At 41.3% G+C, this 23390-nt stretch overlaps 1 protein-coding gene across 3 annotated transcripts; it reads right to left on the bottom strand.

The window, feature by feature from the left end:
* Positions 1 to 800: 800 nt before the first annotated feature.
* SFPQ (splicing factor proline and glutamine rich) lies at positions 801 to 17074 on the bottom strand. 3 transcript variants are annotated; one of them, XM_008542362.2, is made up of 13 exons: positions 16124 to 17074; positions 15211 to 15399; positions 14570 to 14871; positions 14376 to 14471; positions 13395 to 13591; positions 13214 to 13298; positions 12752 to 12869; positions 12081 to 12129; positions 11879 to 12000; positions 6288 to 9458; positions 3117 to 3164; positions 2117 to 2200; positions 801 to 892 (listed from the first exon to the last, which is right to left on the bottom strand). In XM_008542362.2, exons 1-10 carry the CDS (start codon positions 16952 to 16954, stop codon positions 9321 to 9323), a joined length of 2127 nt encoding a protein of 708 aa, XP_008540584.2. In that variant the 5' UTR covers positions 16955 to 17074; the 3' UTR covers positions 801 to 892; positions 2117 to 2200; positions 3117 to 3164; positions 6288 to 9320. The 3 variants fall into 3 exon arrangements, with proteins under 3 accessions (XP_008540584.2, XP_070450763.1, XP_008540585.2); XM_070594662.1 differs by having other exon boundaries at positions 3117 to 9458; XM_008542363.2 differs by lacking the exon at positions 6288 to 9458.
* Positions 17075 to 23390: the final 6316 nt, after the last annotated feature.

Genomic DNA, 23390 nt, shown 5'->3' with positions numbered 1-23390 from the left:
CTGCTGAAACAGTGCACAAACCTAATCACTATACCACCAGACTAGCCCCCAGAATTACGTTTTAAACATACACACACATAACCCTGAACAAATGCTTAAGTGGTGTCAAAGAGCTCTTCAACTGACTACCTGTCAAGTTTAATTTAGTATCAGAGCTACAAGAGTGAAGGGGGTAAGATTTTACTTCCAATTTTCTTTATAAAGCAGATTATACAGTTAATTCCTGCACTTTTCCCTACATTTATAGATTGTTCTGAATATCTACCCAGATTACACTGCACATAACATTCAACTTTATTTTAGCTTAAAGAAATTGCTAGTTGGGGTAACCAAAATATGGTCATTATTTGGCAAGACATAATCCTGTCTGTGCTTTGTGAAGTGATGTATGACTACCGTGTAACCATCATCTGATAATTCATTTATAATACACAAAACTGGGATATAAAATGCTATTATGCCCAAAATCCATCAAGGAGCACTGTAGTTAAGAATTACCAAATGAGTCACATGATAACTTTAGGAGTAAGATCCATACGGAGTGATAGCCCTCAATATTTTAAAATTGCCACTAAGTGAGGTTAGTAGACAGTAAAGGACCATCAAAGTGATTAGTAATTAAGAAGTTGAAGTAGCTCTGCCAAGAAGGCCTCAAGAAAGAGTCCTGAATTAATCTGTTCTTCGTCTACCGTATGAACATCTTTTTTTGTCACCTAGAAACAAGTTGATGAAATAAGGAAAATTCTAGAAATCAAAGAGTCCTACTTAAAAATAAAACCAAAACAAATAAAAGAACAATCTGATTTTTAAATGTCTTTATTAACAACAATTAGGTTGTTCATTCCTCTTTGCCATCTTCCTCACTGGTTTTCTGGACACAGTTCACCTGATCCTGCCAATTAAAGGAAAAACAATTACTCCAACAGACATAAGAATCCGAGTTACCAAGTTCTCAAACATAGATCAGTTAGCACTAAACAAGCAAACTTCTTATCACCAAAGAAAAATTAATCAAAGACTGTGGTAGTAACAGTATTTAGTGATACTATATTAAGGCTTCCGTAATCATTAAAATAAAAGATTATCTTAACACCGGATGTCGCCCAGCCAGCTGATTAAATATAACTTCTGTTTTCTACAAGAAATTTTAGTAGCAACCAGACTCTTAGAAGGCAGATCTCCAACATTCAAGATAGTCCATTAATGGGCACCCTCCCTCTCCCCAGGTATAAGCTATAGCCCTAAATTATATGTTATCCCTATTTCTAACCTTAAAGTACTCTCCCTTTCTGTTTAAATTCCAAACTGTGATTATTACAGCCCTTTAAACCTGAGTGATACCTATCTATACATGCAATTCATATCAGATGAAAGGACAATAAGCTACTATCCACAAGCCACCTCTTTTTGTCAAACAGTTTTATTGGAAGACAGCCAGGTCCATTTGTTTGCACAGTGTCTGCTTTCCAACTAGAACAGCAAAGTTGAGTTACCCTTTAAAATTGTCAATGATTCTAGTAGATAATTATTTATTATTTTGTTCTCCATCTATTTTCAACTACAGGTGACCCCACCATATAATTATTTGGATGAAAAAAAGAACTTCAAATTTTCCAAACCCTCCTCTGCATAGTGCTAAGGACAGAGTAAATATATATACATATTTTTATTGAAAACCCAAGTCCCTGTTTTTCTGAGGCTTAAGCGAAACCAACAGACAAGGTTTACAACCTCGAAAGGTTGTCAAAATGAAAGTATTTAAGTACAGTCACATATCACTTAACAACAGGGATACATTCTGAGAAATCATCAGTTAGGTGAATTTGTCACTCTGCGAACATCAGAGAGTGTACTTACACAAACCTACATGGTATAGCCTACTACACACCTAAGTTATATGGTACTAATCCTCTATCACCATTGGATATCTAGTCCATCACTGACCAAAACATATTGTTATGTGGCACATGACTGTACTATAAAAGCAATGTATTTCCGACTAGGAAGTTTTAATGTAGAAGAAACTAAAATGAGATATTCACACACAAGTAGTTATTATTGTACCACCCAAGCATCCTTCTGAAAGCAGTTTATAGGTAAGAATCACTCAACTTACCTAGACAATTCCTCAGTCTAACAGCTTGTGGCTTTCCTTCTTGGTTGGCTCATGCTGTGTTATGCCTTGAGAACAAATATCCACCTATCATTAAAAACATAATGATTTTATTAAAATAACATGCTCAACATATTACATTTTTATTAACTTTTAGTGTGCACATTTTATTCTGTCATCAACGAGAGAGACACTTTTTGGCACAAGTTTGGGTTCCAATCAGTGGTTTTTGGTTTTTTTTGTTTTTGTTATGTTATTGCTTAAAAAAGATCTGGCCCACACACCAAGGTTATATCCTCTCAATTTCCTTCCCATGTCCTTACGGAATATTTCCTCCTGTCAACAACTAGGTAGTTGTTCCTCTATTGTTTACTGGATAAGTAAAAAAGAATCTTAAGGGGATTTCGAACGGGTGCAAAGTTAAAGTACCAAAAATATGGTATTTCTCCACTAATTCAAGCTTTTTCTAATCTTCTATGATTGTTTTCTCTACATAACCACGCGTCTTTTTAAAATTCTTCTATTGTTTGACATTTTTGTAACAAATATTCCCCACCTTCTCTCTTTCCAACTGTCACACACACACTCACATGCACACACCTATTTTCAAAAACAAAAACACTGGGATATTATCTTAAAAAAAACAAGCATTTTAAAAAATCAAACACATTTCACCCCACATAGCAAAATCTATTTAACCATTAAAGAGAAATCAAACCCGGGGCTGGCCCCGTGGCCGAGTGGTTAAGTTCGCGCGCTCCGCTGCAGGCAGCCCAGTGTTTCGTTGGTTTGAATCCTGGGCGCGGACATGGCACTGCTCGTCAAGCCACGCTGGGGCGGCGTCCCACATGCCACAACTAGAAGGACCCACAATGAAGAATATACAACTATGTACCGGGGGGCTTTGGGGAGAAAAAGGAAAAAAATAAAATCGAAAAAAAAAAAAAGAGAGAGAAGTCAAACCCAAAGTCTTCTACAGGTTAAAATTTCAAAGGAAACTTACTTGAAGTGAATAAGCACTCCAGTGTCAGCCAACATCAATCATTCTTACCTAAAGAATAATAAGAAAAAGTTAATATAAAAGACAAGGGTATAAAAGTTTGAAAATGCTAGTTAACTTCAAAATTTAAAGAGTAAAATTCCAGAGACAAAGATTAAGGGGCAAGTTACAGCATAAAAAAATAGGAAGAAACTTCATGGGGGGGAAAAAATCTAAAATTATTCCTATGTAAAGTAGTAAAGCAGACACCTGAATTAGAATGAAAACTGTATCTTCTTTAAAATACAGCAGCCTAACTTCTCTTTTCACCAGTCTGAGCACAGTGAAGTTTGACTGCAACCCAAAATATACTATCCCTTATGTGAAGGTATGTGACAACGTTTACCTTACCAAATGAGTTTGAACATCGGCTCTTTTCATATGAAAGTACATACCCTGCTCCCCATTCAAGTGTGTCTTCCATTCTCAGGTGGACTGACCACCTTCAGCAGTCCTCCTCCAAGAGTGCCCTCCCCATCCCACAGAACCCAACAATGCAGTTGTTACCCTGCAATCCTATATATTTGCCTCGTTCTTTCTCTCTAAGTCCTGACTGAGTTTTAAGTTAGGGCAGGGAAGCTAAGCCTTATTGGGACAGCAAGGAACCTGAGTTTTTCTGAGGGAGAAGACATGCACCTTCACTATATACGCCTGGCAGGGCCACAGTGCACAAAAACCAGAAAGATCAGCCTTAATTCAAGTTCCAGGTTTTCATTCCTCCCTGATAATCAGTTACTGCCAAGGGTGTTAGGAAATAGAGTTCCCTGTTGCACATGTACCATCCATAAGGGATACTATATCGTTTTGCATTCTTCCCCCATTCTCCAGATTATCCTATTCTGCATCCAGCCCCCTTTTCTCCCTCCGAATAAAATGTTTTCAGCACTGGTGTTCAAAAGCAACGTTTTTATGGTTGATGGATTACCAACAACTCTGCGATTTCCACAGTTGAGTCTTAAAAATTGCCAATCATTATCTAGCAGCAATGACAGATGATTAGGAGCAGTCAAATCCTCTGAATTCTTTCCCTAATAGGCAGCCATTTGAGAACTGCACTAGCTGACAGAGCACTGAAACATTATCAGCTAAAGCCAACCAAATAAAGGCCCAGAACAAACATCCTGGCTCCTAAAACCTACCCAAAATCATTAAGGGAAAGGCAGTAAATGCAGGACTGTGGATCATGTCACTGCAGCTGACAATGATTAACAATAGGAGACATGCAACCCCCATTAAAGTGAAAAGTCCAAAACTAGTCACACGCATCTCTTTATTGGGGAAAAGTTGAGACTATTTTGCATTCTTTGCAGGTTTTGCAACCTTGTGTGAAGAGCACCCATTGCATTTCTTTCATCTTTCAGAAAGCACCGGTATCTGTTCCAAGGGCCTAACAGTACGAAAATGCATTCTGGCATCACACCTCTGAACTTCAGACCACTGTCATTAAAAAGAATAATTTTGGTTTATAACAAGACAAGACTATGAAATACAATGCAGGCACCTTAGTATAGTGTTATTACTGAAACCCATTTATCCCCAGCTTTTTGAATGAGTGTTTTTAAGACCCTCTGCACTAAGATTCACAAATTACAGCTACATACAAATCAAAACTAGCAAGAATTGACTTAAGTCACAGGTTTCTCATTCGAAAGTGCAAAAGCCTATTCATCTCGAAATAAGCAGAATGAAGCAAAATTAACCCCCCACCCCAAAGATATTCCCCAAAGTCCATATATTGTAACAAGTACATTCTCTCAAAGTTGTTGACCGTTAGGAAATAAACCTGAGCTTTTATTTCTAAACAATCGCTAAATCACGGTAGCATGTGTTGGCCACCGATTTAAGATTATGCCACAGGAAAACGCAATCAGGGCTGTATGCCAATTTAGTGACACTCCTGTCACTAACATTGAGCATTATGTTTGATCTGCATTGTATTATTAATATAGACAGCTAAACTAGTCACCATTTGTTCTTTCATCTGGCAGGAGAGTCCAGTTACTTGCTTGAATGAACTACATATTCAAGTACAAATCTGTCCCCATCTTGTGAATCGCTTGCCAAGAGCAAGCCATTTTTCTTGATACAATGGAAGAAACTGCTCAAAGTCATGAAGAGTTTTCACCAGGATTTATGCAGAGTAAACCAAATTTCCAATTACAGAGCAGAAAGGATTATATGTGAAAAGCTGTTTCTCATGCATGCTAGCTAAAAACCAGTTCAAAAACCAAAGTTGAATTGAGGTCTGGAACAACTGTCGATGCAAAAACTAAGTCCTAAGCAACAAAGGAAGGGGCTTTTGAGACTCATTTTTTTGGTAATTGAACATTTTGGATTATAACATCACATCCCTAAAGCTAAGGGAACCAAATTCAAAAAGCTACTCTGAAGATTTGCAGTTATCCTACAGAATACGACGAGGTCTTATGATTGGGAAATGATTCCCAACATGTATTCACTCAACTGTAGGCAAGTCAACGTGCCACACCACTTTCCCCCAGGTTTAGAGTATAGACATATTTAGACAAGTCACATAACTTGAACTATTCACATTAGATTCCCATCTAAGCCCAAGTTAGTAACAAAGATTTTCCCATGGAGACCATTTTTTAAAAAATTTTAAATCACATTACAAAAAAACTGTACTTTTAGTCTTCATTCCCTCAACTTGCAGAATAATTACCAAGATTGCATTCTGAAATTGTTGGCATTGGTGACCTATGGGCAGGTCAGTTTGCTACAACAGAGACTAATTATCACATGCTATACAGTCCGTGTCAAGATGCTAAAAGCACTCTACTTCCCCAGTATGGTTTGGTTCCCTCTCCCCCACACTGCTGATGTATTCCACATTATCTTCAGTTACAATGCAACTAAAGAAAACCACACAACTGGAATCATATACCAAAGAACCAAGTTTGCACTTTTTATCTGAGAACTGCAACAGCACTGGATTCTGCCTGACAAATTACAGCTCTAAACCCAAACCCACACGGTTCTGACATAAGCTAGCTTTACCGTACAAGTGTTAGGTGCTGCACTGTAATCTCATCGTCAGAAGTGTGATGTCAGAATGACCACGGAATAAAAGTACATAGCAAGTCACCAAGTTAGATTATATTGCTTGTTACCTACCTGTATGCAGTCGGCAATGAGAATCTTGGAGCAAGCAGGAATACTACATCCGGGTCCTAATGTCCATTGCCATTTGCGGTACTACGTTCCTCACAGTTACGCACTGCAGAAATGCTGGCTAAACGCAGTTATGTAGCAGGCCACTACTTTAATAGTGCACAATTGCAGTCCAAGACACCAGAAAACATTCCGCCACAACTTAGTGGCTTGCCCAAGAAAAGCCAAGTACCTAAATTTTTATCTGCCATAATATGCCACTTAGAAAAATTGCACAGGCGTAACATTACAATTTCCCAAATTATGATGTTTATATTAGTGGTATAATACATCTATAAAGAGTGGTGGGGTTTATAGTACTTCTAACTTAGGAGTTTAGTGTTCTACGCAAAGAGGATTATGGTTTCACTAAATAATGTGAGCCAATGGCTTCAGCCTATGAGATACCTATAAAATACACTGGGGTCTCTTAGAGAATGTAGTTTTTAAAGATTAGGAGTTAATAAGCTTAACAAGAATCATTATTCCTCTTAAAACAGAATTATGAGAGAAAGTGAAGAAGAGGAAATGGGGGCAGGTGGTTTCTTTAAATGAGAAAAATGGCTAAAATACTTCGTAAGTACTACCTTCCCCTTCCCACCCCAAGTTTCATATCAGCTTTTAGGAAACTACTTTTTAAGATGATTTAAATTCACATTAGGCTAAAAACTATCATATACATTGCAAGACTTATTGAAAGTCTATTTGAGTAGCTTACAACCCTTGGCACACTGCTGTTTCAGTGATGAAAGTCAAAACTTAGTTGAAACTAAGCAACATTATTTGCTAAACAATGTTTAGCAATTCTACAGCCCAAAGTAAGGCTATCAAAACCACAACTTTCAGGAGATTATCCATTAGCATCCTTCACCACTCTTCAAAGGTACAGTACTACCAAAAGCTTATTTTAGGGGTCTGTGCCAGCATCCCTTATAAAGAAAGGCATGTAATCTGAAAAATAAACTGAAACATTAATTTTATAGGCAGATTTTCCCATTTCCCCACCAGCCCCCACCCACACACATTCAAGTTCACCCTTTGTGGGTGTCCCATGAACACCCCTTATTTTCTTATCATTAGCGGAGTCCCTACCATACAATTCAATCAAATTGTAACGGACTCCTTTCAAATCAAGACCCTTGTTTCCGTACAGAAAAATCTCATACATATCACCAATAAATAACCTGGAACACAACTTCCTCATTGATAGAATTATGGTAGAGCTACCCATTTCCAAGTGTCTTGGTGAATAGTAATAATGAACATTTTCTAATGCGATTCTCTCCCTTAATTAGCACACCATGTACCTGTCAGTCACACAACCAGAATTGGGTGGCATGCCTTTATACTCCACTAGTGTTTTAGTATTATCCGGTTGCCTATGCAGAAAGTACTCAATTGTTTCAACAATAGGGTTCCCTTTGTACTCAGGCACAATACTAAACTTCAGCATTTTAACAAGGATTTGATTTAGAATTTTACTTTTGCCAATTAGCACCAAGAACAGAGGTAAAAAGGAGGAAGACACATTCCATAGTAAGAGTTCTATAATGTACAAATTTGAATGGAAACATAACTAAGAACAAAGCCAAACCATTCAATTACTTTACCTACTTTTAAGGTTCCCCTGCTAACATATATATACTGAGAAACCAGGTTCCCATTGTACTAACAGACAACAGTAACAACCTACTTTTAATATTTAGTCAAAATGTCTCTTATTCTAATGGAAGGAGAGTCAATGAGGTTGACAATATACTGACAACACCATCGAAACACTCCAAAGCTTCATGGTGGGAAGAAGGGATATTTGTACTGTGTAGCATAAGCAACTCTCTCCAGATTTAGTGCTACATCAAAAGGAAACTATGGAAAAACAGGTTAACAAATATTTTACAATAAGAATGGTTATCTGCAACCCTAAGTTAACAGTCACCACTAACTCTTAGAAAAGAGAACAGATTTTTATAGTCCTACATATTTTGCCCAACAGAAGTAGCACAAGGAGATGTAAAAGTTACAGAGTACAAATGTATGTAGAGCTAAGCCTACTTTATGGTCACTACACTTCTTACTTTCAAGTTGAATTTTTCAGACTAAACCCCACCTTTATAATCACTTGAAGTAATACATGAAAAGACTTCATGTTTAACAATCTTTAATTCAAATGTGAAAGTTCATTACAAGCCATTTGTAGGGCTTGGGCTTGTTCTTTAAAAATAAGAATGGAGGAATGCAACAAAATGATCTTTCCACTTTTTCTTCAGAAACTTTCAAGGAAAGGATAGATCATAGTGCCATAAAAGATCCATTTAGTCATACCCACTTTCTCCCCCTACCAATAGTCTTACACCCATTCCATAATCTTAATACACATTCCTGAATGAAGATTTACAGTTCAGCTTTGCTTACATAACCATTTAAATACTTAGCACCAACTTGCTTCCTATAATGCCAAACAAATCAAATCATCAAACTACTTCAATATGCATCTCTTCTCTTTAAAACAAGGGGGTAGTTATTTGTAGAAAGTAGTACTTAGCCTACAAATACATTTCCCAGAAATGGCATATGCCATTCAAAGGCCTAGACACTCTCATGCTTTCAAAGTGGAATACCTAGCCTAATGTGCATAGAAGCATGAATGGCAAAAGTTGAAGATCAATATCATAACTATTTTTTTCTATTTATTTGAAGCACAGTAAAAAAAAAAATTGGTACACTTTGGAAATTCAGTGGCACAAGGTACACTGCCATAACTTGAGGGACATTATACAGTTTAAAAAAAAAGGAAATAAAAAGGAAAAAAAATTCCTGTTTCAAACACTGCATTACATAATTTTACCTGCCCAAACAGACCATTTACAAATATTAGGTCAATAAACTGCTAACATCCATAAAAAGGTAGCTTTCTTACTAAAATGCAAGAATTTAAAAGATTGGTATCTAAACAAGAAAAGACAAAAACAAACTGGAATGAAAGCCTAGATATCACATCTAAAATCGGGGTTTTTTGTTTGGGCCTTCATACTCTTCTCTCCCTCTACCATATCCTGCTGGAGTTCCAGGCCCCATTCCTCTAGGACCCTGTCCACCCACAGGTCCCGCACCTCCCTGCCCAAAGCGCTCAGTACGCTATTGAAACAGTAATTAACAGTTCATTATATGTAGTTGATGTCCATGTGTGTTAAGTAAATATTTTAGAAGGTTCCGTAGTCAACGTTCGTCGATACAATCACCAATGAGTCGATCCACAGGTACCGGGAACATAGAAAGGAAAAAAGGGTAATTTGAAAATTAGTTTACGATAATACATGCCTTGTGGTATGTTCCCACTTGAGCCATTCTCATACACCTGTTTCAAAGAATAGATCTTCCCTGTAGTGCTAAAAAATTTAAGAATTAGTGCAGATGTGAAAACCCATTCCAAAATGAGTTTTAAGAAATTTCACATCAGATTAACCCACTGGAAAGCTTGCAAACTTCTCACTTTGAAGATCTGAACAGGAAATTTAATTTCCAAGTAAGCCTGCCAAGCCCAACCAGACAGATTCAATTCACTCAGTCAAGTGACAAAGACCTACTCACCAGTTAGTGGCATGTGCTGCATAAGAAACCTTGTGCTTTTCAAGATCTTAAGACACATCTGCTAAGTTGCACAAATCTTAAAAGGTTCAAAGTTTTAATAAAATGCTACCAGACTACAAAAAGAAAAAGCATAAAAGACTAATAGATTTAGTCACTTAACCGGCACAATAACTTGATTAAAAAACATGTGCTGCCACATTCTCACAGGTATACCACCTTCAGAGCCATCACTATATAACCAGACAATTATGTTCACAGTACTATTCTGTATTATTGCAAATGGACTGAATATACAGCCCACCCCATAAGAGCCCAACTTCGCCTTTAGGTCTTAGAAAAATCCACTGATACTTTGTTATGATTCTGTTTTGGGTATCTCCCAAATAGCATTAACACCAAGCTTTAGTGACTGCAATAAAGCAGGACTTCATTATTCCATCTAGTTTTAGGTAATTCTAATCTTAGAAACCTATGCACCCAAACAGAAGAATCCTACAGATATGCAAGCACAGCATCCTGAACTGTCTTCCAAACTCCATTTAAAACAGATCAGTTACTGAGAGAATTACTCAAAAAAAAAAAAAAAACAAAACTAAAACGGCCACCAGAGTTTAATTGTTCCCATAATTTCAACATGTTTCCTACAAACTACTATAAGGCCACTTGAAAGGACTAAATCTCAATCCTTTAAGTTATTTTGCAAACTCTTACAAGTTTTATGATTTTAGCACACTGTACTGAGTATTTCAAAAAGTTAAAAAGGAAAATCTAGGGGTCTCACAATTGTGTTATTGTAACATCTGAAAACCCAGGAGCTACCTGTTCTTGGAATATAGAACCTTAACTGTGGGAACACATCAAATTAGATTTTACAAATTTGATATATACCTACTATCTGCCTTTTAGGAAGGATATAAACCATAATGTTACCCCAATTTTTTAAAAATTCAATTTCAAAAAAACTCACAGCACTACATTTAACCCAACCAGCTATTTACGACTCTAATTCTCAAAAAGTCTTAAGTAGATTTTAAATAGATGAGGCCCCATACTAACTACTTATGTTCCCATTTGTAGAATGTATCTAGTGAACTACACGCTGCAGCTTCCCTCCTTTGCCAAAAGCCCGTAGGTGAACCAATCCGATTCAATCGCTTGTGAAAATGCACTCTTCTCTAAACCCACCTCTAAAGCCAATATTCATTTCCCCTAAGGATTTTTAAAGCACTAATACAGCCACTCAGACCAATTCACTTGGTTGGTCTAAAGCATCCTGACAGGCTATCTGTACAGCTACAGTATGATAGCACCAAGATGGTTCAGATCAAATGCACACAACTAGTATGCTTAAAATTACCACTGATTTTTGCTACCCTGTAGCAAAATAGAGATGTCAGTTTATTTTAGATGGTGTACCTATGAACAGGCCCAACAGGTGGGAAAACGACGAGTCAAAACACTAAACAATTCCCTTTTCATCATGGGTAGAAGCCACACCAAATATAGGTCAAAGTCCTATACATCACTAAAACATGTCTAAAGCTACAAACTACAAGCCTGATTCACACTTATGGCAAATACCAACATAACGAATGACAGTTTGCCATTTGATTACTCTCACTTGGATGTAGAATAATCAGGTACCTTATCTATCATTTAGAATTTGGATTTGCCATGCGCTAGAGTGCAAAAGTACACAAGCAATATAACAGAAAGCACCTAAGTCTACTTATTGCCAAAGATAACTCCAACATACTACTAACAGCATTGACTTCTTGTTGGCAACCGTAATGTCTAGGTTACCATACACTGAGTTCTTCTATGTTGCCAAAGTATTCCTCAATAGGATTTACATGATAGGGGAACTAAAAGAGGTCCAGTCACCTACTTTAAAAAAAAAAAAAAACACACACATAAGTTGTGAAAATGAGAATTTCCTTGGTACTACGTCTCACAGGATACATTACCATGTCACTTCCCATCATGGAACCACTCATGGTTGCTGGTGGAACTCCAGGATTAGCTTCATAACCTATGCCACCACCACCACCTAGAGGTGGAAATTTCTGGCCTCCTGAACCATAGGGATCTAGGAAACAAAAATGCTGGTTACGACTCAACCAAAACACTGCTCTCTAATGGTACTGATAATTTGATTTTCATGCTTACCTCCCATGTTCATTGCTCCTCCACCACCCATTCTCATGTCTCTCTCTCTCTGAAAAAAAAAAATCTCTTTCACACATCTGTACTATACCCACAACAAGTATTCTTGAGAACAGAAATTTCCAAAACATAAAAAAAAATTTTAACTTTTAAAAGAAGACCAAGTCAACTTCAAAATCAACATTCTGAAACTAGTTATTAAGATTCAATTATCAGAAGATCTATAAAGCTTCTTCCCAACCAATGAAATCTTTTGGCCCAACTAAGAAGATAAAATTCAACGCATATCAGTCATCAAAAGTAATACAATTGTTTACAGAAAAAATAAAAAGCCTGGCCCGGTGGCGTAGTAGTTAAGTTTGCATGCTCGGCTTCGGTGGCCCAGGGTTCACAGGTTCGGATCTCGGGCGCGGACCTACACACATCAAGCCGTACTGTGGCGGTGTCCCACATATAAAATAGAGGAAGATTGGCACAGATGTTAGCTCAGGGACAATCTTCCTCAAGCAAAAAGAAGATTAGCAACACATGTTAGCTCAGGGCCAGTCTTCCTCACACACACACACAAATTAGCTATAATGTAAAATGTTCTACTTAACTGAGTAACATTTCGTTCTAGGTACCTACAAGTTTTATAGACAACTCCAATTAGATCACAACAGAAGTATACTTACTGGATCCATGTAGCCCATCCGGCTATAACTTTCCTCTCTTTGGCGTCTCATTTGTTCTTCCATCTCACGCTGACGAATCATCATCTCTTCTTCCCTTCTACGTCGTTCCTCCTCTTGCCTGGAAATATTCATCAAGCATATAAACCTGAGTGTTATCCCCATCTTTTATAATTCAATTTGTAGAAAGCTAGTAGTTCCCCTAAAAGCTTTACAAAGTCTAGGTTAGAGCAAACACACACAAAGGTCTGGAAAGTGAGTCTAAGAGAATAGCCCTAGAGGCATTCTGGCAGAGAAAATAAGCAATATTAATGAAATTCTTACAGTCTATTCCAATTTAAGAGTTAGACCACTGACACGGTATCTAACCTCTTTGAACGCATCTGACTCACCTGCAAAATTTAGGTACAGCTTTCCTCTAAATGTTAATGCAGAACCAAAAACCTTAGTTCAACAAAATTTTACCTCAATTGCATTTCTTTACGTTTCTGCATTTCTTGATTGTGAAGTTCTTCCATGCGTCTTAATTCTTCCTGGCGTCTCATCAGATCTGAACATTGGAAAATTTTGTTTTGAATTCACATTAATGAATTTCAAGTAAGTTAAAAAAGCAATTGGTCCTATCACAAAGGATTTTTTTTTTTACCTTGACGCAAAAGATTTGCCTGATGCTCATGATAGGCATCTTCCATTTCACTTTCCAGTTTGTCTTTTGCATCTTTCATGTTTTTTTCAACTTGTTCCCTTTGCTGTTTTTCCATTTCATCCAGGGACTTCCAGCGCTGAGAATATTCGTACTCAAATGTGCCATGCTGGGCAAAACGAGGAGGAGTTTCTCTCTCTCTGACAATATTTAAACGTGAATCAATTTGTGGATGCACACAAAAAAATACTATTTGATTCCCCTAAAAACACTGGCCTTTCCCCTGGCCCTATCACCTGTAAGGAATATCAAAAGCCCAAGAACACCCTGGTTCACATAAAATATCTTCACACGACACACAATACATGCCCCAGAATGATACAGTAACAGAGTACGGGCACTGGAAAGAAATCCTCCTTTTTCCATTTCCTAATTCTATTTGCTCTAGCCAAAACCTAGTCAAGAAATACATTTTCCCATTCTTTTTTTTTTTTTTTTTTTTTAAAGATTTCATCTTTTCCTTTTTCTCCCCAAAGCCCCCCGGTACATAGTTGTGTATTTTCAGTTGTGGGTCCTTCTAGTTGTGGCATGCGGGACGCCGCCTCAGCGTGGTTGGATGAGCAGTGTCATGTCCGCGCCCAGGATTCGAACCAATGAAACACTGGACCGCCTGCAGCGGAGCGCGCGAACTTAACCACTCGGCCACGAGGCCAGCCCCACATTTTCCCATTCTCAAAATACGAAGACACCGACACATCATGCAGTTGTTCTAAGGACAAAATAAGACTGCATGTGAAACATACCTACCTCAGAAACAAACATCAGACATTTAACTGCTTCAAAACCTCTAACTTTCTGAGCCTGAGGTTTTTATTAAGCACATCCATTTAGAAGAATTTTGCATATTTTAAGCACATTTGAAAAATTCCTAGAACAAGTTACCATTTACACTTAAAAACTGCCCCAAAGTTTAATCAATCTTACTTTTGATACATTGGATTCTTCTGTGCAAGTTTTTCAGGAAGACCATCTTCATCATCTAATTGTTCGAGTGGTTCCACAATGACTGGACGAGGAGTTCTAATAACAAAAATAGCGCCATCTTAACTCTGTTCCACTTGCAACTTCCTCATACAAATTAATGAAGAGAAATTATTGGAATAATCACAAGAACTTACGTTGTCAGTAGGAAAACGCCTTCACTGCACCTTTCAAATGCTTTTCTTGCTGCTGGTTTAGAAGCAAATTCAACAATGCCTTTCCCTGTAGACCTTCCACGATCATCCACAATTACTACAGCCCTTTCAATAGGACCAAACTGGCTAAAGGCTTCTTCCAACAGTTCATTGGAAACGTAAGGTGAAAGATTTCGAACAGAAAGGGCAGCGGCATGTGTGGCAAAGCGAACCCGAAGCTGTCTACCTCTCATGGGGGTATCGTCAAGTTCAGCTTTGGCAATTTCAGCCAATGCTCTAGACTCCTGAAAGTATCAGACACACTCACGTTAATGATCTCAAAATTGGCTAATGCCCGCTCTGAAACTGCCACAAGCCTAATTCCCACTCCTATTCTTCCTGCGGCTCAGGTCAAGTGGCTTCAGGCAGCCCTCCCTGACACCATTCAGGGCAGGCAATTAAAAGCTTTGCCCACTCCCCTCCTTTCTTAGATACCCACAATTATACACTGACCAGCAACTGCATCTTTTCTCAAAAATAATAAAAATTCTGAAAACCCACTTATTTTTGTTGGTTTAAAAACCAGTATGTAGTAGCAAAAAAAAAAAAAAGACATTTTTAATTCTACATAAAATCAAACTCACAAGCTTAATAAATCCGAATCCTTTGCCTTTGTTGATAAAAACTTCTCCTGGTTCTCCATATTTAGCAAATAGTCTTTTGAATTCATCCTCCGTGATATCAGCGGGTAGATTCCCAACAAACAACCGACAGCGCTGAGTGTACGTTTTCTCTCCAGGCCTCCTCAAGAGAGACAAGTTGGCTTTAAACCCCTGATGAAAAAGGATGGGAATTTCAGACACCAGCGACCTCTGCAAGTAGGAAAACCCAGCAATAATTTTCGCTTTTCCCGAACTGGCTAAGTTATCGGGTTGCTCCCCTGTTCCGTTTCAAGTCAAAATCAGGGCTCTACTACATTTGCGGAATTTCCAATATGATCGCCAATATAATCCTAACACCAAAAAACCCAAATAATCCAGGATACTCTTGAGAACAGACACACAGACCTCTCTACACAGCAACCTGTGTGTCAGCCACCTCGTCAGCCGTATATGCTGAGCGTCCCCGACAAATCTAAATCTCGGCAGACAAAACTTAAAATGATAATCGAGCCTTAAATGAGAAAAGACAACGACCAAAATCCCGCTGTCACCGGGACGACTTGCGCCTGCGCCGCTGAGACCGGAACTCTCCCATCTCCGCCTCTCTCACGCCCTGCTGCACTCGTTCCCCGGGACCCGCTAGCTCTAACAGGCCGCATCACAGCCTCCCAGCGCCTCCTTCCTCCGCCCCGCCCCTCGGTCCCCAGGCAGGCGGGACGCCAGGCCGGGGCGACCAGAGGCCCCACGCCGGCCCCCTCCCCGGCAGCCGGCCCCGCCCCCTGCCGCCCGCGCAGGCGTCCTTTCCGGTGCCCGACAAAATGGAGGCCGCGGAGGGGAAGGAGGAGGGGGCCGCCGCCATCTTAGGGAAGCCGACGCGTCCTCCGGAGACACTCACCTCCGAGTCGGAGATCTTCTCCTCGCTGCGGCCGCCGGGCCCGCCGGGCGGGGGCCCTTGGTGGTGCTGCTGGTGGTAGGGCGGGTGGTGCTGCCGGCCCCCGCGGGGCTCCCCGCCGCCCCGGTGCGGCGGCTTGGGGTGGCCGCCAGGAGTGCTTAGGCCCGGACCCCCGCCGGGCTTCGGCCCGCCTGGCATTTTGCCGCCTTTCGGGCCGCCGGGGCCGGGGCCCTGCTTAGGCCCTGGGACTGGGCCCCCTGCGGGAGGCGGCGGCGGGCCCCCGGCCTGAGGGGGGGTGGTGGGGACCCCGCTGCTTGGCGGCGCGGGCGGGGGCGCGCCAGGGGGCGCCGAGGTGACAGCGGGCGGCGGGGTCGGCGTGGGGCCCGGTCCCGGGGGGGCCCCCGAGGTCGGGGGAGTGGCGGGCGGCGCCGCGCCGGAGGCCGGCGGAGCGCTGCCGACCCCGGGAGCCGGGCCGGGTCCCTGAGGAACGACAGGCTTGGACGAGTCCGGGGGCGGCGGCGGCTGCTGATGCGGCGGCTGATGCGGCGGCTGATGCGGTTGCTGGTGAGGCGGCGGCTGAAGCGGCGGCGGCTGCTGTGGGGGCGGCTGCTGAGGCGGCGGCTGCTGCTGCTGTTGGTGCGGAGGCGGTGGCGGGATCGGGGGCTTGGGGCCACCCTGGCCCGGCCCGGGACCCATGGGTCCGCGGTTCTGATTGAGGCCCATGCCGGGCGGCGGGGAGCGGAAGTCGTGGAGGCCGCCGCGGCCGCCGCCGCCTCCTCGCCGGTGGAAGCCGCCGCCACCACCGCCGCGACTCCGGAACCGATCCCGAGACATGTCTGTGACCAAGGGGCGGTCGAGGCAGAAGCGGAGAAGGCGCTCAGGAAACGTGGATGCCACCTTGCTTCGCACAAGATGGCGGATGACACAGGCGGCGCGCCGCCTTTGTCCTCTTCTTATATAGGCCGGCTGGCGTGGCCCCGCCTACTTCTCGATCGTAGCTCCAGTAGCCAATTGCAAGTACGGTACCTGATGACACTAAGTTACGAAGCGATAATCTTTCCTATTGGCTCCCGATTAAGAGGCGGGAGGCCTGGAGTGGCTGAAGTTTCCAGTCGGCCAATGAGCGAAAAGGAGTTGGCTGTAGGCCACTGTGATTTGCTGGGAGAAATTTGAATGCGTTCTCTGGAGGAATTTTCCCGTGAAAGCAAATAGCCAGGACCCTATCAGCTCCTGGGGGGAGATGTTAGAGGGCCCTTTTGTTTCTTGATTGCCCCTAGGAGCAGTCTGCGGGTGTCCTTTCCCAGAAAGAACAGAGATTCCCCGGTTCAAAAGCATAAATTAAGTGCCTACTATCTACCTTGTACTAGGCCAATGAAGTTAGAGAAATAAGATCTTACCGATTTCACACACACAATCTTACTGATTTCCTTTTGGAATACAGGTTTCTTTTAGCAGTATAAACTTCGCGATATGTTCAAGTGAATGCACTCTTTGTACAAAAGGAATAGAGGCCTTGATTTTGTGTGTGTATATAGACTAACAATTTACAAACACAAATCACAGGAGGAATATAACATTTTTCTTAATTCCACTATCACTCAACACTTTATGAATAGATTAAGATACTTCAAAATTACGATATTAAAATATGTATATGAAATCAACCAATGGGCATCGTCCTTTCTGCTTCGAAATCTGCAACTTCTTTAAAGTGCACTAGCAATATTCCTTAATACCCCTCCTAGTTACTGTCATCTGTGGACCTTTTGGTGGATCATTCCTCCCTCAGTTAATATTAGCTCATGGCTCATTGTCTTCCTTTCCAGCTCTACTTCTGTTCATCCAACATCTTTGTGGATGACCACCCAATACTCTGTCAATTCTTTACCTGCTCACCGCCAACAATCTTCCATCCTACATCAACCATCCCCCGCCCCATCATGGTTATCCCTGTGTTTGTTATTGCCGGTAACCACACCATCTCTAAAATCTCTATTTCATCCCAACTGTGTGATCATAGTAACTCTGATTCTTTGACTTCATCAAAACCTCCAAACAATTAAGTGTATTACTTTTTCACTCTCTCTCACATTCTTATATTTATAACTTGTGTCACCCAGTTTAGATGTTATGATTGCCTACAAATACGTACTACTCTTGTTTTTCTCTTTCTCCATTATACTCACCTGATAAAACCCCAATTCTAATTGGACCCAACAATTCACCTTCTAAAGAAAACAAGTTAAAATGAGGACTGAGGCTTTCACTTTAAATTCTTGACCACAAGCCTCAAAAGGGCATTAGACTTTTCTGGCAATCTTACTGAATTTCCCTAGTAAGTTCACTTTCCCACTTCCAGAGGTAGGGTATTTCATGCTTTCTCTGTTCAAACCCTACACCTTTTTTTTCTCACTCCACCATAACTAATGACTTCTCATATTTCTTTGAGAAAATGAAAATTATCATCAAAAAAATCATCAGAAAGGAACATTCTCATCCAACTGGCACGCCACAAGCCTTCTTACATTTGTACCCATCTTCTCTTGTCTTCCTTCCTGATACTATGAAAGACGTGTCTTTGCCCCGTCAAAGGGCAAACCCCCCTAGTGCTATGCATCCCACCCCCTCATGCATTCTCAAAGGGTTTTCCTTGCTGTATCATCAGTTGCTTCTACTGGATCATTACCATCTTAAAAGTAAAACCTTCCCTTTATCCTATCATCTCATTTCTTCACTCTTTGCAACAAAACTAAAACCAGTTGTCTACACTAGAGGTCTCCATTTCCTCACCTCTATTTCCTCTTCAATCCACCTTAATCTGTCCACCCTTCTCTTAAACTTACCAAGGATACCAATGAGCCACGTTGCCAAATCCAAGAAACATTTCTCCATATTCATCTCTTTTATGTGTCAGCAACATTCAACATAGATGGCATTCTGTCTTTCATGAGACACTTTTCTCACTGGCCTCTGTGACACCACAGTCTCATGATTTTCCTCCTACCTCAGTGATCCGTCTCCTTTGCTGACTCCTCCCTTGGAGGAACTTTAAATGTTGAGATGTTTCAGGGCTCATTTCGGGGCCCTGTTTTCTTCTTCTTCTCCTTGTCCGTCTCCTTCTCCTTCTTTTCCTTCTTCTCCTCCTCTCCCTCCTCCTCCTCCCCGCCAAAGCCCCCCAGTACACAGTTGTACATTCTAATTGTGAGTGCCTCTAGTTGTGGCATGTGGGACGCTGCCTCAGCATAGCTTGACGAGCGGTGCCATGTCCGGTCCCAGGATCTGAACCTGCCAAACCCCAGGCCACCAAAGCAGAGCGAGCACAAACTTAACCACTTGGCCACAGGGCTGGCCCTCTGGGCCCTCTCTGAGAACACTCTCTCCTTATCTAGATAAACTATTCGAGACTTCAAGCACCATCTAAATGTTAATAATCTAATTCATTTTTCCATGGTAGGGTAGATCTCTCCTCTGAGTGCCCAACTCATATATCCAACTACTTATTAGATGCTCCACTTGGGGGATTAGCTGGCATCTCAGATTTAATATGTCAAAACTGGAACTCTTGATTTTATCAACCTAACCTGTTCTTCCCCGAGTCTTCCCCAGTTTAGTAAATAGCATCACCTAGTTGTTAAACAGTAACAACAAGGATTCATCGTCTTCATAAAATCCAAAAATCAGTTCTCCCTCCAAAATATATCTCAAATCCATTTACTTCTCTTCCTTTCTACCACTACAACCTAATCTTTTTCACCTCCAACTCTCACCTGAGTTACTGCAACCACTTTTGAACTTGTCTCCTTGCTTGCTTTCTGAGTCCTCTCTAATCCATTTTCCATATCACAGCTAGAGTGATCTTTTAAGAAAAGATAATTGAGATGTCATTTTCCTCCCCTAAAGTCCTCAGTGGCTTCCGGTTGCTCTTAGAATAAAATCCAAACAACTTATCAAGATCTACAAGGCCTGACTTGATCTGACCCCTGTCTGCTGCCCTAATCTTATCTCTCTAGTTCCCTGACCCCATCCACAGGAAGCACCTATCTGTTCTTAGGATTTATCAAGTTACTTTGTCTGCCTGCTTTTTGCCTCGGGGTATTTGGACTTGCTGTTTACTCAACCTTAGGTGCTCTTCCCCCAACTTTCTGCGGAATTATGGCTGGTTCATTCTTCTATCTCAGTTTGAATGTCACCTCAAAAAAGCCTTCCCTGCCAATCATCACATCTAAAGGAAGCCTCTCCTCTGTGTTACACAATCCTGTATGCAATGTAATATGCATAACAGCTCTCTTCACAATTTGTCTTTATCTTGTTTATTTCTTTACTTGTTTATTGTCTGTCTCCTCTGTCAGACTGGGATTCTGTCTGAGTTCTTTAAGGGTGTACCACTGGTACCTAAGACAGACACGAGCACAGAGATGCTTAATAAAGATGTGTTGAATGAATGAATGAAAGCATACTGGTGAAGAACAGGCTCTGGTTCCATCTCCAGGGCCTTGTCCCAAGATCCTTAACTTTTCTGACACATTCCCTAAGGGGTACACACTCCTTAGGGAAGTTGTGAGGATCACTTGACATGTTTAGTACCTTCTAAGTGCTCAGTAAATACTAGCTATTGTTATGAAGAAATCAGAGACCTCTAAAGGCACTTGAGTATTACAGCCCAGAAGACAAATGGAGTTCACTAATAAAAGTCTGGTTAGTGTATTGTTCTTGAAGAGACAAGGAAGAAATTTTAGAATGCATTTCAAAAGAAAGTCTATCCTTGAATTTAGCAGTAGATTAAAAGAATGATCCACCACAACTAAGTAGGGTTTTTCTTAATGGGAAGAGGCATGTCTTTATATTAGGAAAGCTATTAAGATATTAGAGAAAAACTATTGAGCTGATACATCCCATCAATAAATCAAATAACAACAAGCATGTGGATGCTGAAAAGGCATTTTATAAAATTCACTCATTGAGTTAAAGTTTTTAAAAATTTGGAACAGGAGGATAATTTTTTTTCTTCTTCTCCCCAAAGCTCCCCAGTACATAGTTGTATATTCTAGTTGTAGGTCCTTCTAGTTCTGCTATGTGGGATGCCACCTCTGCATGGCTTGATGACCTGTGCTAGGTCTGTGCCCAGGATCCAAACCGGTGAAACCCTGGGCCGCCGAAGCAGAGCATGAGAACACAACCACTCGGCCACAGGGCCAGCCCCATTTTTTTTCTTTTTAAATCAGGTGTTTATAAATAAGAAAGCATACATTAATTACATAAAAATAGTTTTCGAATAGTGAAGTCATCATATTGGTTTTTTGGGGTTTTTTTGAGGAAGATTAGCCCTGAGATAACATCTGCTGCCAATCCTCCTCTTTTTTTTTTGCTGAGGAAGACTGGCCCTGAGCTAACATCTGTGCTCATCTTCCTCTGCTTTATATGTGGAACACCTGCCACAGCATGGCTTGATGAGCAGTGCCATGTCCGCACCCGGGATCCAAACTGGTGAACCCTTGGCCACCAAAGTGGAACATGAGAACTTAACCGCTGTGCCACTGGGCCAGCCCCCATCATATTGTTATTAGCAGCAGCAAAGGAGAAAACAGGGACAGCGATGCAGATGCTCCTGACAGATATAAAGGTAGAGCTGTGTTGTTTTCCTTAACTGGAAAAAAATGTTTGTGACTCCTGACTTAAAGCAAGCACAAGAGGCCTCCCTCGAGCCTGGTGGACGCAGGCACTGGGGAGGGGGTGGGGAGGATTGAAACTGTGTGGAGCTCCAGGGTGGGGTCCCTTGGATAACTGGCAAAAGGGTTTCTCCTCCCCCCTGCCAGATGAGCGAGTTCTTTTTCGGTTAAAAACAACCCAGAAAACAGGACAGCTACCAGGTAAGAAAAGAGTTTCTTAAAAAGGAACCACCATCTACAGGTATGATACAACAGTGTAAAAGGAAACAAAGTAATATTTACATGGTCATTGTTTTCACATTGGCTAGTTCTGTACAAAAAGCAGAATATTATGTGTATGAGTTAGCTGCTGCATAGATCTGAATGTTATTGATGTTATTTTTTCCTTCATTAAAAATCTTCTTTCTGAGTAATTAAACGGAATACAGTATCATTTTGACATGGATGTTACACACAGTAAGAGTCAGCAGCCTGCAAGATAGATTCCTCTTCTCCCTTCTTCTGAAAAGAAATGACTGCAGCTTCATGAATGGGAACCAGGTCTTGGGCCTGGGGTCGGCCTGGGTATGGTGGTCCAGAGCGGGTCTGGCAGTCGCAGCTGTCTGGCGGACCTGGGCCCTGGAGGACAGAAGCAGCGGGGACAACCCCAAGCCCCCCAGCCTCACCCAAGAGCTGCCCAGGAAGGCTCGAGCTGCTGGTGAAGGGGGAGCCCACCGCGTCTGGTTCCCACTCCACCAGCTCTGGCGGGCCACAGGACCCAAGAGGTATAATTCTTTTAAAAAATCTTATTATTTTAATGGTAAAAAAATGTTCAGATTGTACCAACTACCTCTGGAAATGGAAAAGCGGTAAATTCTAAATAATGAGAACAGCTGCCCCTTAGTGACCATTGACGTTGTACCAGTCACTCTATTATCTCAATTAATCTTCACAACAATGCTGTGAACTAGATACTATGATTATTCCCATTTTACAGATGAAGAAACTGGGGCTTACAGAAGCTGAGTAATTTTCTCAGCGTTACACAGCTAACGAATGATGGAGCTGAGGTTTCAGTCCAGATCTCTCTGGCTCTAAATTTCAAGCTCTGAGCCATTCTGCTATACTTCCTCCTCTTTCCTTCTGGATATTGATGCTTAGGTTCAGTTGTAGGTTTAGTTATTAATTTTTCAAAAATTACACGAGTAGTACATTTTACACATGTTAACTGCAAAAGATCCAAGTAATGAATAAGTTTCTGGAGTAAAATTCAACCCTCATTCACTCACTCCCACTCTATTGTTAAAAGTTCGATGTGTGTACCCAAAAGAAAATTCTTTTTTTTTTTTTTTTAAAGATTGGCACCTGGGCTAACAACTGTTGCCAATCTTTTTTTTTTTCTTTCTGCTTTATCTCCCCAAACCCCCACTGTACATAGTTGTATATCTTAGTTGCAGGTCCTTCTAGTTGTGGGATGTGGGACACCGCCTCAACGTGGCCTGACGAGCGGTGCCGTGTGTGCGCCCAGGATCCCAACCCTGGGCCACCGCAGCGGAACGCGCAAACTTAACCACTCGGCCACGGAGCCGGCCCCAGAAAATTCTTTAATATGACAAGAAATAGCT

The sequence above is a fragment of the Equus przewalskii genome, chromosome 2 (genome assembly GCF_037783145.1).
Source record: "Equus przewalskii isolate Varuska chromosome 2, EquPr2, whole genome shotgun sequence".
NCBI classification, from domain to species: domain Eukaryota; kingdom Metazoa; phylum Chordata; class Mammalia; order Perissodactyla; family Equidae; genus Equus; species Equus przewalskii.
Note: the sequence above shows the minus strand (reverse complement) of the source record. Positions and strands in the feature narration are given on the sequence as shown.

What these genes read in the sequence shown, in the direction of transcription:
- SFPQ (XM_070594662.1), bottom strand. Translation starts at nt 16,954, where the DNA reads ATGTCTCGGGATCGGTTCCGGAGTCGCGGCGGTGGTGGCGGCGGCTTC. An exon ending in CGTAAAGAAATGCAATTGAG is followed by an intron (nt 12,870 to 13,213) that starts GTAAAATTTTGT and finishes GAATATTTCCAG; the next exon opens with GCAAGAGGAGGAACGACGTA. An exon ending in CCATGATGGGAAGTGACATG is followed by an intron (nt 9,459 to 11,878) that starts GTAATGTATCCT and finishes CTGTTTCAATAG; the next exon opens with CGTACTGAGCGCTTTGGGCA.